General features: G+C 34.7%; 2 protein-coding genes across 2 annotated transcripts; both read right to left on the reverse strand.

The window, feature by feature from the left end:
• LOC109723309 (ethylene-responsive transcription factor ERF110-like) lies at positions 6,612-7,794 on the reverse strand (the record flags this gene model as incomplete). The annotated part of the gene is made up of 1 exon (XM_020251638.1): positions 6,612-7,794. A coding segment is annotated over one exon (885 nt), but the record flags the coding sequence as incomplete, so codon positions are not given.
• On the reverse strand, positions 11,371-12,617 carry LOC109722842 (50S ribosomal protein L21, mitochondrial-like). Its single transcript, XM_020251002.1, has 3 exons — positions 12,490-12,617; positions 11,911-11,985; positions 11,371-11,817 (listed from the first exon to the last, which is right to left on the reverse strand). The coding sequence occupies exons 1-3, from the start codon at positions 12,568-12,570 to the stop codon at positions 11,746-11,748; spliced, it is 228 nt and encodes a 75-aa protein (XP_020106591.1). The 5' UTR covers positions 12,571-12,617; the 3' UTR covers positions 11,371-11,745.

A 16,260-nucleotide genomic window follows, 5' to 3' on the forward strand; every position in this document is an offset into this window, starting at 1 on the left:
AGAGAAATAATTGTTTCGGCTTCGGTTTTTCGGGTTCGGATTTCGAATTTTTAGTCGGGTTCAGGTTTGGATATGGATTTTTAAAATCCGTTGGGTTGGGGTTCGGGTTTGGATTTCGGGTTTGGAGTCGGGTTTGGGTTCGGATTTTTGAAAATCCGCCCCGAATCCGACCCGTTGACATCCCTATTATGTACCCAAATTATACAAAAACATATATATTTACGTCCCCTTGCCCTCGACTCAATCAATTTTTCACTTTACTAAGCTTACTATATAGTAATTGGCTGTCCTTAGTACAAGTAGCAAAGAATTTGATGATTGGTATTTGAGGTTCCAAATTCGAATCCTAATTGATTCACATTTTCAATTAAGTTATTTTAAAAAAAAATAAACGAAACGGGTATTATGCTATTTTTTTTTAAAAAAAAAAAAAAGTTACTACAATGCACTTCCTTAACATAAGCCAATCTTAGACCCTTTTTCACGTCCCTTTTGCGAAAAATTCTAGAATACAACGGGTATATTGGTGACATAGCGAAACAAACCAATCAAAAGTATCTTTTTAGAGATATATGTCCCATGATAATTGTAAAAAAATATTTTTATTGTATTTTGTTTGAAAAGAATGAATGTGATTGACTTGTTATTAATGACGTGGTGCATGTATGACAGTGTAGAATTCCTCGCCTTTTGCACCTTGTACTTTCTCCTATATACATGCAATTAGATAAATCCATGCATACTCCTGAAAAAATAGATCAAGTTTTTTGGTTAAATCCAAACTTCTCAAAAAATATATTGATTAAGTTTGTTGATTAAATCTCTCTCTCTCTCTCTCTCTCTCTCTCTCTCTCTCTCTCTATTTGTTCACTAATAAAATAAAGCTTAAAAATTATAAAATTTAATTTTTAGACACTTTTAATAGTATAAATCATGTCTCACAAAATCGATCGTCGACTCGAATGTTTTATCATCAAAATAATTTGAAAGTACATACGGAGACTTTCGTGCTTCTGTTCCAATTATTGTAGCGTATTGAAGTAATATAGTTAGGCGTGCATGTGTCTTTTATGATGATAATTATTAGCTACTAAATCTTTCTTGATGAGGTTTTATAGTTGGCCTATCACTTTAACTTGACCACTTAGCCAACCTCGATCTCTTGCTAGATACCCAACACTAATTAGGCTTCTATCATTTCACGATCGATCCCGTATGTTGATTGCCGACTTGATTTAATTTATTCATGCATCTGGTTTAGCAATGCAGAAGCTTGGTGTACATCTCTTTCTCTATCTCTTAATATAATTGTCATGAACCCCACAGGAAGATACTTAGCGTGCCTACACACGCACTTCCTCTCCGCGCGCACGCACACACGCACACAGGTGAGAAGAATACGTGGAAGATGAGAGTACGTATCACCAACAAGAACGTCAGAATTTAAATAAAAAAATACGTCACAAAATTACATATCAAAAGATAATAGAAATATTCAGAATGTAATTAAATAAAATCTAAGTTGTGACCGCATCTGGCGTAAATGATGTGCTTATCGATTGGTTGCATCCAAAATCATCGCAAACCGTAACATGCTTAAACATTGATTACTCTTAAGTTGCTGCTTGCAAAAAGTGTAAGAGTATTAGTTAGCTTGCACGAATGACTTAAAGAGATGGTCAAAATTTTGTAATTTTCACGCTCGAGCCTTTTTAACGACTTCGAGTGACAATAACATCCTAATTGAGATGTGACACCAAATAGGGGACCATTCTCTCGGTTTTGAACATCTTATTAAGCACGTGCGATTATTTTGTGGACAGGATGATGCAACCTAGGGAAGAAGTTGGGTTCGGTAACCGTCACCAGAAATGTACTCAAACCTATTAATTTTTCGTGGACTAAATAGAAGGTAATAAGCGCGCGGACCCTCAAAATGTTCTTGACCAATGTATAGTTGAGGTAGGTTTCGGTGGGTCTGGTCTAGTTTGGTGGTGTTGGAAATCTATTTCGGCATTACATATATATGGAGTAGGGCTGCTGTGTTGTTAGGAGCGCAGCAATTCTTGTGCTCTTTAGTTTCTAGCTATTTATTAATTTTGATGAGTGACTAGGATGAGAGTAAGAAGAGAAATTGGGGATATATTCACAGAGAAAAAAAATTGAAACCCCCAATTGCTTCTCAATTTCTCTTCTCTCTCAAATCTTAACTGCCATCAAAATTAATGAATGATTAAAAACTTAGGAGCACACAGGCTGATGTACGTACTCCTAATAACACAGTAGCCTATAGCCCTGTTATATATAGAGAGAGAGAGAGAGTTGAGCTAGAATATACCTAGAAGGATCAACCTCTTGGTGCTTCTAGATTTCTAACCTTTAGATCTACCCTTTGACTACTAATAGATTTTGGATTGAATTTTATTTCACCTACCACCATCATCCTACCCTTATATCACTCCATACAAAGGCTATAAACCCAAAAGTATCAACCCCTTGATACTTTTGGAAATATTCTAACTCAATTCTCTCTCTCTCTCTCTATATATATATATATATATATATATTCACTCATAGCATATTCTTAACAATTTAAGCTATTAACTACCTGATAGCTCTTTTTGGAGCATGTTCTTTGTTGAGAAATTGCTAACACAACCTGATAGTAAATATACATAGAATACTCACAATCTTTGAAATTGTGATCGAGACCTATAATTAATTAGCTCTAGAGTCCTCCAAGCACGTACAAGTGTTGAAAAAAACATATGGAGACTTAAGCTTCAAAAAGCCATATTGGTAATTAATTATTGTAATATTCTGCATACGGTTACTTGGGTCTGTAAATTGTGATTGTTTATTTGATTTTTTTTTTCTTCAAAGTATCTATTTTTAGCGCACCATTAAAAAGAATATTAGAAAAATAATATTACACTGCGGATCACATATAGTAAAGTGAAATGAGGCACAAAATATGTACTGGCCATGCGCGTAGGAGTTAATAATATCTTTTTAAGTAACTTGTTTGATTTGAAAACGTACTCCATATTGTATTATAAGTTTGGAATGTTTCTCCAATAATTCCTTCTAATTGAGACCTGGAGTAGAAAGCATAAAGCGCACCTTTGCTTACTATATATTAATCAATATCAATACATTATTTAATACATTAAAATCTTATGTGGCACCACTTTATCGTTTCATTTTATTTCTTTAATAATGGGTAGCTAAGTTTTAGGTATCAAATGTAGACGACACTATCCTAACTGGAATATTTTAGGTTTGTGTGTTTTGAGGGTAAAATGCCGACCCTAGTTACATGGCTACATACATATATACTTAATGCCTAATTAAGTTCTTGTTCATTTAACTAAGTGTACGTGCTTAATTTGTTGTCGATTCTTTTCTCATATAAGGGTCATAGATGGTCACATCTCGGGTTCCTATATATATATATATATAGTGTAGGAATTTAGCTATAATACTTTTAGAAGTATTACTCCCTTGGTTCTTTTAGGTTTGTAACACTTGGATCTACTCTTTGATTACTAATAGCCTTTGGATCAAACATTATTTCACCTATCACCACTTACCATCATCTACCATCATCATTCCAACCTTACATTTCTCCATCCAAAGGTTAAAAACTCAAAAGCACAAACCTCTTGGTGCTTTTGAAAGTATTCTAACTCAACTTTATAGTGTAGAGCTATTATATTATTGGAAACATAGATGATTTGATACTTCCAACATTTTGACCCTTGGATCAAGAATTGTACGGTTGGGATGATTACGGTTCCATCTAGGTTTGAGCAGTACTCTTAGGTATCGTTTGGTTCAGGGATAAGCAAAAATTGGCTATTGCAGGGATAGGTATAAATTGAGGTATAAGCGGAAATTAGATCAATTTTGCGTTTGGATGAAAATTGGCTTATTCTTGGGATTAAAAAAAATAGCGTTTGGTTAGGTACGATAGAATTAGGAAGATAGTGAATTTTTATAAATAAAAAATAATCATATTATCCTCTTATTATATTTAAATTTAAATATTTAAATTTCAAACTTTAAATTTAAGATCAAATTTAAATTTAATAAATATAAAATATCCAATTTTAAATTTCAAAATTAAAATATCAAAATTAAAATTTATAATTTAAAATTATAAACTTTAATTTTGAGATTATAAATTATAACTTTTAAAAATTTAAAATTTTAATTTTTAAAATTTTAAAATAAGAATAGGGGTGGGAACAATTAATAAAAATAATTTATTATAATATTAAATAAATTGATTATAAATTTATTATAATATTTAATAATAAATATATGTATTAATATAGTATAATTAATAATTTTATAATAAAAATAATGTATATATATATAATATATTAATTTTATATACTTTAGTTTTAATTCATTTATAATTTTAATTAAGTTTGAAATTAAGCATTTAGAATAGCGCTATTCCACCAAAATGGTGGAATAACAAAATACCTTACTATCCCGGATAACGAGAATAGCAAGTTTGACCGGATAAAATATCCCGACCAATTTTCATCCTGTTTGGCGGAATACGGGGATAATTTCGTTATCCCTGCTTATCTCCCAACCAAACGGGGCCTTAGGATTGAATGCGTCCTCACAGGATATAATAGTATTAAATCGAAATATTAGAAATGACCAAAGGTTTGTTTAAAGACCAAAAAGTCATAAACACCATATTCTCTATATTACTGAAATCATAGACTATTTTTACTTGTTAGATCATATTATCAATCAACCACCATTTAACTCCAGAAGATTCTTGTAATTATAATGCACAATCCATTAATTAAAAGGCCAAAAATTTACAAATAACATAATTAATATTTTAGAAGTATAGAAAATCAATATATATAATATATATATATAAATATATATATATATATATATATATATATATATAATATATATATATACTTTCGAAAACATAAGCGAGTTGGTGCTTTCGACTTTTAGCTAAAAAGTTAAAATATTACTTCTCTATACTTTCAAGTATAGTAATTTTACTCTCCTCTCTCTATAATATATATAAATAATTATGCTACTATACTATCGATTGTATCAAATACTTTGTTATCGAGTTTTCAATTGTTGGATGAAAAGAAGTGTGGTTTTAAGATATATAGCGATCTTTCTAAAATGAGTGGATGATTGGTTGAATAGTATGATCAACGAATGAAAATGATCAAAATATAGATTTAACGGCAGAAATTCAATAATACCAAAAACTCTGCGTACTATTTGATAGTACGTAACTATATATATAATATATTATATATATATATATATATATAGTATATATATAAATAAGACACTGATCTCAACGAAAACTAAGAATTCTGAAGTAAAGGTAAGTAAATATATACTTTTTGCTTACAATTTTTTGTTACTAAATTAATGCCCTGCATGATTATAACTACTCTTTTAATATTGGACGAGCCTGTTCCGTTTCATCTGTTCAATCCCCAATCACCTGTTCCGTTTTTGGCTGTTCCCTTCGTTCTCTCCGTCTCTCATGTCTTTTGTTTCTCATCTTCTATTTTCTGTTGGTTTGTTTCTTTTTGTTGGTTAGTTTTTTTACTTTTTACTTGTTTCTTTGATTTTTTGTGCTTTTTCCTTTCGGAGGTCCTGGCAGCTTCCATTTTGTAAAACTAGTTCATTTTTCGAATGAATGAAGCGGAATAGCTCGTTATCTATTTCTCAAAAAAATATTGGACAAGCCCTTGCAAGAAAGTCTTATTTTATATACAATATGCACTTCAAGGTGGTTAATCGGTTAGGCACATAATCGTTAAGCAAGTTCACTGCACCTATTCGACCAATACTACTTTATATAGTATTTGCTAAAGATAAACTAATATTTAAGGTACACATATCAACTGTTCCTAGAGCAACGTGGCAAGAAGAGTTTGTGGTTCGGTACACCGAAATTCAATTTGAATTTTTAATTGATTCATATATTTCCAGCTATAATTTATTTCTAAATGAAATAAATGAAGCGGGAAGCTCTATCTATCTCTTCCAAAAAAAAAAAAAAAAAAAAAAAAAAAAAAAAGTTCAGCATCTTGCTGTGATTTTCGAACGCGTTGCTAAGCATGTAAAATTTTGCTATAATCGATAGAGAGAATGCAGCAATTCTTTAATAAAGTATACAAAAATATTTACTACCAACAAATTTAGCAGATTCAGTATGAGCCAAAAGATAAAAAAAATATAATTTTAATATCTAAAAAATAAAAACACTAACATAAACGTTGATTCTGCCCAAAAAAAAAAAAAAAAAAAAAAAAAAAAAAAAAAAAAAAAAACTTCTCTCTTCGAAACAAAAGAACACACATCAGATCTGAATAGAAAACTTCCGCACGCTGATAGTTGATGTTCAACAAAATGGTCATTTATCAAAACAAAACCATCCTGGATCTAACTTTATCTGAAATAAAACAGAGAAAAAAACAAGGTGAATATTTTTAGTTGTGGGGCCCCAGTTTCCTTTCTACTGCCGGCAACTGGAAAAGAGAGTTTTACTCCCTGAAACCTCCTCATTCTCACTTTCCCCAGATCCGGTCTCCTTTGGATAAACCATTCCGTGCATTAACCGAAGTCCACATCCATTGCCTTACTCAAACAAGCTACAGCAACACATAACTCTCAAAAACATAAAATAAAGAAAAAAAAGAGAAAGAGTATGTATCGTCAACACAATCGTATACGACCATTATTTGTAATCAACTCCTATTTTGTTATCCTAAAAATCTAAGTTTCGAAAAATCAAATAAAATATAACAAAAAAAAAAAAGGAGAAAATTAATTTGGAAAGAATAAGAGAGCTCTAATGAAACAGTCGTGCGAGAAAAATATGCATGGACGCTATTCTCCAGACGAAGACGGCGGCGGATTCTGGCCGAGACCGGGCCAAGTCTGCGCCGAATAGCGGGACGCCCCAGTCCCCGGAGCTGCACTTCCGGGGGGGCGAAGGTAACCCAGTTGCTGCTCTGTTTCCCCTGTGCCGTAGAGAAGAGGAAACGACGAAGACGAAGAAGCAGCGGAGGTCGAAGCGGCGGCAGCGACACCCGAAGGGGACGCTAACACAGAGGGAGCCACAGATACGGAGCCCCCGAGCATGGTCGACGAGGACGACGAAGCCATGTTTGATTGAGAGTAGATTACTTGGTCCAAAAGCGCTGTGGGAGAAAGCCTCTGGTACTCCCCTGCTCCTTGGAGAAGCCGAGAGTACTCCAAGTAGTCTCCGGAGGGGTCGTTTTGGGGTGCGTAAATGGTGGGGAAGGGCTGGGACTCTAAGAGGGTGGCGGGGGGGAAGGATTCGGGGTAGTGGAGCTGCGGCAGCGGCGCAGGGCGAGGGGGTCGGAGGCTGACGTTCTCCGGGAAGTTGAGCTTGGCCCTGCTGCCGCGGAACCGGAGGGCCGCTTCGTCGTAGGCGCGCGCCGCGCCCTCGGCGGTGTCGAAGGTGCCGAGCCACACGCGCGCCGCCTTGTGCGGGTCGCGTATCTCCGCCGCCCACTTCCCCCACGGCCGCTGCCGCACCCCGCGGTAGCGCCGCCGCGACTGTCCCGCCTCATTTTCGGTGCTCGCGGAAGGGGAGGAGGCCTCTGCTGTTGATGCTATAGCAGGATGGAGAAGGGCAAGGCCTTGTTGTTGTGGTGCAATTTGATCTCTTCCTATGAATATTAAAAAAAAAAAAAGAATAAAATGTCGTATGGAATCTATTAAGGGAAAAAAAAGAAAAAAGCTTAAGAATACTTTGTAAATACATAAGTGTTATCTTTTAGTATAATTATGTTGTCTTCGTGAAAATTATGAGAAGTGTTAAACTAGTTGATTCATATTTTTGAAGATAACTCTATAATTTTAATACTAATTTTAATGCTCCTTATGCACGAAATAAAATATGTCTGTATTTCGATTATTTGAGATTATATATTAAAAATATATATATATAAAGCTAATATTAAATGGAGGAAGATTTCATGGGGACCGCGATGACGTTGATTTTGTCCTTTTTTTTTTTTTTTTTTTTTTTTTTTTTTTTTTTNCGCCAAATTCGGCGCCGCGTTCCCACCGTCCTCCCCCGCGACGACCTGCGCCAGCGCCGACACCATCACCGACATTTCCCTCGCCTGCCCGAACTCCGAAAGCATGTACGGCGATCCCACGTGCGCCTGCTGGTGGTGGTGGTGGTGGTGGTGGTGCTGCTGCTGCTGCTGCTGCTGCTGCTGCGGAACCAATTCTTCGTCTCCGGCCCCCTGCGCGCCGGCCCTCGGCTGCGGCGGCGCCGCTAGCTTCGCAAGCTCGTGAAATTCTCGTGGGTCCGCCACTTTGAAACACACAAATCAAGTGATCACCCCAATTGCTCTCTCTTCAAAGCTTCATTGCCCTTTGAATTCTCGTTCCTCAACTCCTATATATAGTTATGGAGACTTTACAAAGCAACCAAAAAAAAAAGTAAAAAAAAGGAAAGGGCTTGTATTAAGCAAACGAGTTCCAACGTATATGTATATATGCGCCCGCCGCCTTTTGCATAGAGGGGTGCATATCCCTGCCTTCTCTTTTATTTTTTTTTTTGTTTTTCTTTTCGGCAGAGTATTAAATGGGTTTTTATCGACATCGGTTTATTTTGGAAATTTTTTTTAAAAAAAATATGCTTATTTGGGACAAGGGGTTTTTCTTTTTTTTTTTTCTGGTAACTAAATTAAAAAGATAAAAAAAAAAGAGCGGCGTTTGACTAAAACTTGGGGTTCACACAGGGGGATTTGACCAACTGGGCTTTTCGTCGGTGATGGAGGGAGGAGTCGGTGGCGAGTTGGACTCGAGATAACGATTTATGCCGACATCGACGTTAGGTTCGTGTTTGGGCTCGTAATTTGGACCGGATATTGTTGGGCCTCTGTACATGTAACAATTTACAAAGAACCCTCAACTATAGGACTTTTTTTTAAAAGGCCCCTTCAACCTAGTAACTTTTTTATTAACATCTTCATAACTTTTGTATTTTTTTTTTTTTTTTAAGAATTGAGCGATTTTGGCTGTAATGTCATCATATTGAAATAATTCTATTATTTTTAATAAATAAAACTAAATTAATTAGCATATATTGCAGATAGACTTATCAAATTTACCAAAAGTTTATATTTAGATAATAAGAACAATTAATAAAAGGTTAAGAGATAAGGTGTCAATTATATATTTGGTGTTGAGAGGACTCTCCTTATATATTTACCAAATTAGAAATTTTTTGGTGAATTATGTCATTTGACCATTCAAAGAGAAAAATTCATTTGGTCCTTGAAATATTAACATGTTAATGAAAAAGGTTATCTAATAATCCATGGTTTTTGAAGAGTTGCACAGATGCAGATGAATCTCGTTTGGTGGAGCTACTATCCTGATCCGTTTAGAATGGGGCAATAAGTAAAAACCAAAAGTATAATCCATTTGGAACCCGCTCTAATTTGCCAAAAAAATAAAGTAGAAGCTCTTTTCTTTTTCTTTTTTTTTTTTTGATCTGTTAAAATTTGCTTTCATTTCGATCTGTATCAAATAGAGCAGTAAATATGGGTCAAATTAAAAATTAAAATTAAGTTGTCTCCAATTTATTCTGATCCGACAAGAAATGAGATGGGAGATCGAGAATCCTCTATCCCTGAATCCGCACCGTTTGTATTTCTAGTTCGACATGACAGATTGATGTACGTGATTCTCATGTTGCATTTGAATTCCTTTTTATTTCTAGTTCCACGTGATTCTTTGTGTTTGTGTTTCTTAATTAAATTCTTTAAATTAATTTAGAAAATTTGCGATCTTATTTTTCCAACAACCTCTTTATTTTTTATTTTTTGTTATTAAAAAGTAGGAATAAAGAGAAGAAGGAAAGATATAAGATATTAGACAGGAATCAAAGTAAGGAGGAGAAGTGCGAAAACACAACATAGTTTTTTATTAGAATCAGAGCAATCATGTCCCAAGATACAAGGCAAGGCTAATTAAATTAAAGCCAAAAATATGAAAAGGTTGAAGACATATATGAACATATATTAAGTTAAAAAAAAATAAATAAAGTATGTGGCTTGCTATTTTTTCCTACAATCACACGTTCATAATTCAAATCAAACTTGGGTTTGAAATTGTGGGTCCCTGCAATGTATAGTCATCATTAGGGGTGTAAACGAGCCGAACACGAGCGAGCTGGGGTCGACTTATGTTCGGCTCGTTTATTAAACGAGCCGAATACGAGCTGGCTCGTTAAAGTATCGAGCTGAAAAATTCAACTCATGTTTGGCTCGTTTATTAACAAGCCGAACACGAGTTGGCTCACGAGCTTGCCAATGAACAATAAATTAAAAAAAATTAGATTAAATATATATAAAAAATAAATTTATAAAATTTTATCCATTAGACTTTGATCTAATAGTTAAAACTTTACATATAAATGAGTCTTTTTATAATTAAGCTCGTATTTATATTTTTATTTTGCTAAAATTTAAATAATAAAAATATATATTATATATAATTATTTATTTATATATAAAAATATAAATTAAATAAATTATATAAATATAAAATATATGTTTTCGAGCTTTTATCGAATCGAACGCGAGCGAGTTGATCCCAGCTCGTGTTCGGCTCGTTTATTAAACGAGCTGAAAAATCCAGCTCGTGTTCGGCTCGTTTACTAAACGAGCGAGCCGATCTCAAGCTCATTTCGAGCCGAACACGAGCTGGCTTGCGAACAGTGAGCTATATTGCCACCCCTAGTCTCAAATAAGTAAAATCAGAAGCTCCAAACAGGTGATTCCGGGTGTTTCCGCCGGTCCCATGCCTCCAGAAACCAAACAAGCCTTTCCAAACCTTTCCAACTACAATCAATCAAAAAGTGAATAGCATATAAGGAGATGATCAACCTCTAAATAACTAGCAACGCGTTGCAGAGTACAACATGAAAAACCTGAACTATTACAGAAAAAAAAGGAAAAACTTCAGATACCACCCCTGTGATTTCCATTATTTTTTTTTATTATCCATTTTACTAATTTTTTTTTCGTTAAATCAGTGACAAAATTAAAACTAAAGAGTATTAAAGTGAATATTCGATAAATCTAGATAAGGTATCTGAAGTTTTTTATATATAATTTAACGAAATATTAACGGAGGAGCTGACGAAAAGAGAAAAATGAAATTACGGGATACTAACTTGATACACTTTAAACCACAGTACTAAAGTGAAAAAGTGCGAAACCACATGGGTGGTATTTGAAGTTTACCCCAAAGAAAAAAAGAACTCACTGCAGAGAGAAGTTGCCAAGTAGCACGGAATTGTCAACTAACCAAGTTGATGTTGCTGCTAGTAAGTTCCAAACATTAAACTGTATTAAAAATATCAAGTTTGCCCAATTTGTTTAACATAAATATAACAGCAAAATTGCACTTAAATCATCAGATGATATCATGTTCATCTCGAGTCTGCGGCGGCTTGAATAAAATTTACTTTCATCAACTGTGGGTGCAAATAGTTCTCTACACGAGCAAGAAAAATCCTCATTCATCTCCCAAGCACCTTGGTAAATGTTATTACTACTTTCAATCACGTTGTAGAGATCATCAGCAAGTAATTCTCAAAGATTCAAAGAACTCGAACTTCTTTGAGCACACCACAATTGGACATGTTTGGTTGATCATTACTGTAAATGTTTAAGCTGCAGCAGCAATAGTTTCCGACTTATCAATTCCTTCAATATTCGTGATTCTCAACTTAGTCAATTCCTGGCAACAAGTCATGAGGAGGTAAGATGAGAACTATTTGCTTTCTTTGGTTAGTTAAAAAATAGCAATAACATAATTGCAAAGGTTAGTTACCTGACGATGGCCCTTGGTTCGACGGTAGTTCTTTCTCCTTTTCTTCTTGAATATGATTACTTTCGCATCTAAAGCCTAGAGAATCGTTTAAATCGTCATTAGATAAAAAGTTGAGAATAGGAAAAGGACTAAACTGCCATTTAAGAAAAATGGAGGGACTCCCAGATATAATCTAATATTGAACATTTAGGATCTAATAACAATTTACAAATCAGATTAACTGAATTTTTTTCTTTTTCTCCCGAGTATGTCATAGGCATTTTATTTCTCTTTTTTCCAGTTTATCTGATTAGATAGGACAATTCCAATCATGCCCCTCACCTACACTGATATTAACTTGTTCAGCAAAACAATATTAAAGAAAGGGTGATCAAGGTCGTCTAGCAAAGCAACTACCACCAACTACATTCACAAATGGTAATTCCTATGCAATTTATGTAAGACACAAATCAAGGTCATCTAGGAAATAAATTAGAGAAAGCTGATATCATAGAAATATCACTTTACGTACAAAAACAGCATACAGATAAAGCATGCAACCAGGAGAAACATGATAATGCTAGTGTAATGTTTTCTTACATGCTCTTCAACAACAGCATGGACAGCAGCATCAGGTAATATTGGTCTGCCAATAATCGTTTGAGTTCTCGAACCAAGCATAAGAACTTTTGTTAAAACTAACTGCAGAAAAAAGGTTAGATTTTAGTTACCATAATGAATATCAGCATAACAGAATAAAGGAGTGATGCAACAAGATGCAAAATTAAACAAGTGTAGGAAAATAGAGGCAATCAATGCATAAGAATGATATAGGGGGGAAAAAAAATCAAGGAACTATTCATGATAGGAAAGGATAACAAATATGAAAGATTTACAAGCAGGCTCAAATAACCAATGCTTGTGACTCAGGAACAGCACACCCATGCACTAATTACCAAGAGTGCTCTACAACAAGCAAGAAACCACCTGGAGAGACCTAGAATATAAATGCACTATCAACAGTGATAGCAAGAATGTTGCGATGTTAATTATGCTTCCTGCCTGCTGTTTGCAACCTTGAAATTTATAAAAATATGGAATGAATTCAGAGGCAAGGTCTTATTGGTTGCTGTTTCACGAGTAATTTTAACCAACTAGATTGAGATGGTTGAAAATCCTGGTTCTTTAAATGGAGGACCAATATGTTCAAGTAGAAGAGTCAGACCGCACAGTGAATTTTTTGGTCAAGAACTTTGTAGAGCAAACCCTTCAAAATCAAAGATTCCATAGCATACCCAAGTGAGCACCACAGATCGAAACAAAGAAACATACAGTGAAGTTCTTCCACAAAATTAAAGAAAATAATGTTGAAAGTTGCCTCCTAATGCTAGCATGTTTTGAAAATCTCCCTAATCCATAGAATCACAAATAAAAAGCAGAAGATTGACACAACTGAGCGCTCCGATTACGTCCAAAAGGATTCATGAAACTTGGATTAAATCCAGTTTCTTCAAGTTGGAAAAAGCTGGCTACTGAAGAGTTAATCAGTTGTACTCTTCAGACAACTGGAGAGATCATGGAAAAATAAAGCCAGCAATCTGACCTTCTTAGATTCTTAGACCTAGTTGGATAATGTGGTGGCTAAAAGCACCGTTTTTATACTATAAAAGAACTAAAAAAACTAAAAGTGCTTTCAATCTCCTCTTTTTTTATACTATAAAATTGCATTTACAACTGCCAGCGGAGAAGCATGTTATCCAGTAGCGGTTGCAATAGCAATTTTATAGTATAAAAAAAAATTTGAAGGCACTTTTAAAATTTTGAGCCTTTTATAATATAAAAATTGTGCTTTTAGCCACCTTATCACCAAATTAGGCCTTAGACTTCAGATGTTGACCAATTTTAACATTTCAATATGGCCTTGTGCGATCAGTGTCAAGAAATGTGTAGAAGCATGTTACCCGGTAGCGGTTGCAATAGCAATTTTATAGTATAAAAAAAATTTTGAAGGCACTTTGAAAATTTTGAGCCTTTTATAATATAAAAATTGTGCTTTTAGCCACCTTATCACCAAATTAGGCCTTAGACTTCAGATGTTGACCAATTTTAACATTTCAATATGGCCTTGTGCGATCAGTGTCAAGAAATGTGTAGAAGCATGTTACCCGGTAGCGGTTGCAATAGCAATTTTATAGTATAAAAAAAATTTTGAAGGCACTTTGAAAATTTTGAGCCTTTTATAATATAAAAATTGTGCTTTTAGCCACCTTATCACCAAATTAGGCCTTAGACTTCAGATGTTGACCAATTTTAACATATCAATATGGCCTTGTGCGATCAGTGTCAAGAAATGTGTAGAAACGTGCAGCATGATAACATTCACAAGCTACAAAGAAAACTTCAAGATGTCTTTGACAGAACAACCAATAAAGTGAATGGTTGGATCGGCACTTGACGAGGGATATTCAGAAGAAGATTACCAAGTATATTGTCCTATTATATAAAAATCCATATAGTTTCAAGCTAAAAAAGAAAGGCTTTGTAACCCCTTATGTAATTAAACTTACGTTTTCTCCAATTTAGAAAATTAGTTAACATGTGTTCTCTTAGAAACAACAATCTGAAGCCTATTATGTTTCAAGCTAAGCATCGCACTATGCAGGCCCAACAAGCAACCAATTCCAGGGAGGCAGTTGCCCAACAGTGTTCACAGAGCATAATTTAAGGATCAGAACTTGGCATTGATCAGCAAAATGCGGTCCAGCGATAATAGCTCTACTTCTCTTTATCTGTACTTACAAGGTCAACCTATCAAAGTATATGGAAGCACTAGCATACACAGTTCATAGATCATACAATATATTAAGCAGACATTGTATTTCGCTTCCTATAACTACAGTTCCAAGAAGACCAGAACTAATGTTAAATCAGATAACATTACTCCCCAGGGGCGGAGGGAAGGTGACGCTTGCAGGGGCCATAGCCCGCAACCCTCCCCCCCTCCCAACTTTGTTTTATATCATCTTTTTATTTTCAATATATATATATATATATATATATATATATATATATATATAGAGAGAGAGAGAGAGAGAGAGAGAGAGAGAGAGAGAGATAGGCTGGTATACTATCGGTAGCACGGAGGCCTCCGTGCTACCGAGTTGTTTTCAATGATGTGGCTTCCAAATCGACGATCGGCTTAGTTAGACTTGATTTACACTATTAAAAGTATTTAGAAATTAAATTTTATAATTTTTCGGCATCATTTATCTATTAAATGAGTAGTCTAAAAATAAACTGCAGAAAATAAAAATCTCATAAAAAATTGATGATAAAGGACTTGAATTTAAGATCAGAGATACTAATCTTACTCTAAATAGTGAAAAAAATTTCTATAAAAATTTCATCAAATTTGGATTGTTTTACACTATTAAATTCACAAACGTATTAAATCTACCGTTAAAATTGTCAATTTTGAGACATTTTGATCACTTGCCAAATGATGTCGAAAAATTATAAAATTTAATTTTCAAATACTTTCAATAGTGTAGATCAAGTCTAACGGAGCCGATCGTTGATATGGAAGCAGCATCATTGAAAACAACCTGGTAGCATGGAGGCCTCTGTGCTACCGATAGTATACCAGCCTAGCTCTCTCTCTCTCTCTCTCTCTGTAAGGACTGAGATTTTTACAGTGCAACTAAATTCTCTGTTGATGATGTTTATGTGTGTAATTTAATTACATAAACATTCGTCAAGTTTCAGGAGAAAATGAGCTAAAATGGAGAAGTTAAGCGATTATTAGTTTTCACTTAAGTGAATAGTAACTCCGATTTTCCGGAGAAGCCACGGAGTAGAGTTGGCTTTCGGCGCTTATCGGACTCCGTTCATAGCAATCCAATAGCTCGTTTTGAACAGTTCAGCTATTCTGGAACCAATGGCACTGACGGATTTTAGATCTGATGCACGGTTTTCGAGAAAAATCTGAAAATACATGTTTCTTTTGTAATTGTGCATCATTTTGGCCTTTTGGAGAGAGAGTGGGTTTCGTCGTGAATCGGAGATCAAATCGGACGAAACGAAATGCTAGATTCAATGCCCTCGTCGTGCTGAACGCGATGGTGCAATCCGTTCAGAAATCCGATGAACGGATTGTCGGATATTGCTTGAAGTTCGCTAAGGGGTCGAGAGTGGAAAATCGGGATATTCGCAAAAGTCGTAATATTTTATGTACCGAATCGCACAAGATCAGACGTGGAGGTGCATAAGTGTTAAATACTCGCACTGTGAAGGACTGATTTTCTAATAATCAGTTTAGAGGGACTTGTGTGCAAGTTGACAATCATGTATGGTTTTTTCTAGGGTTTCATC

The sequence above is a fragment of the Ananas comosus genome, linkage group 17, assembly GCF_001540865.1.
Source record: "Ananas comosus cultivar F153 linkage group 17, ASM154086v1, whole genome shotgun sequence".
Lineage (NCBI taxonomy): Eukaryota > Viridiplantae > Streptophyta > Magnoliopsida > Poales > Bromeliaceae > Ananas > Ananas comosus.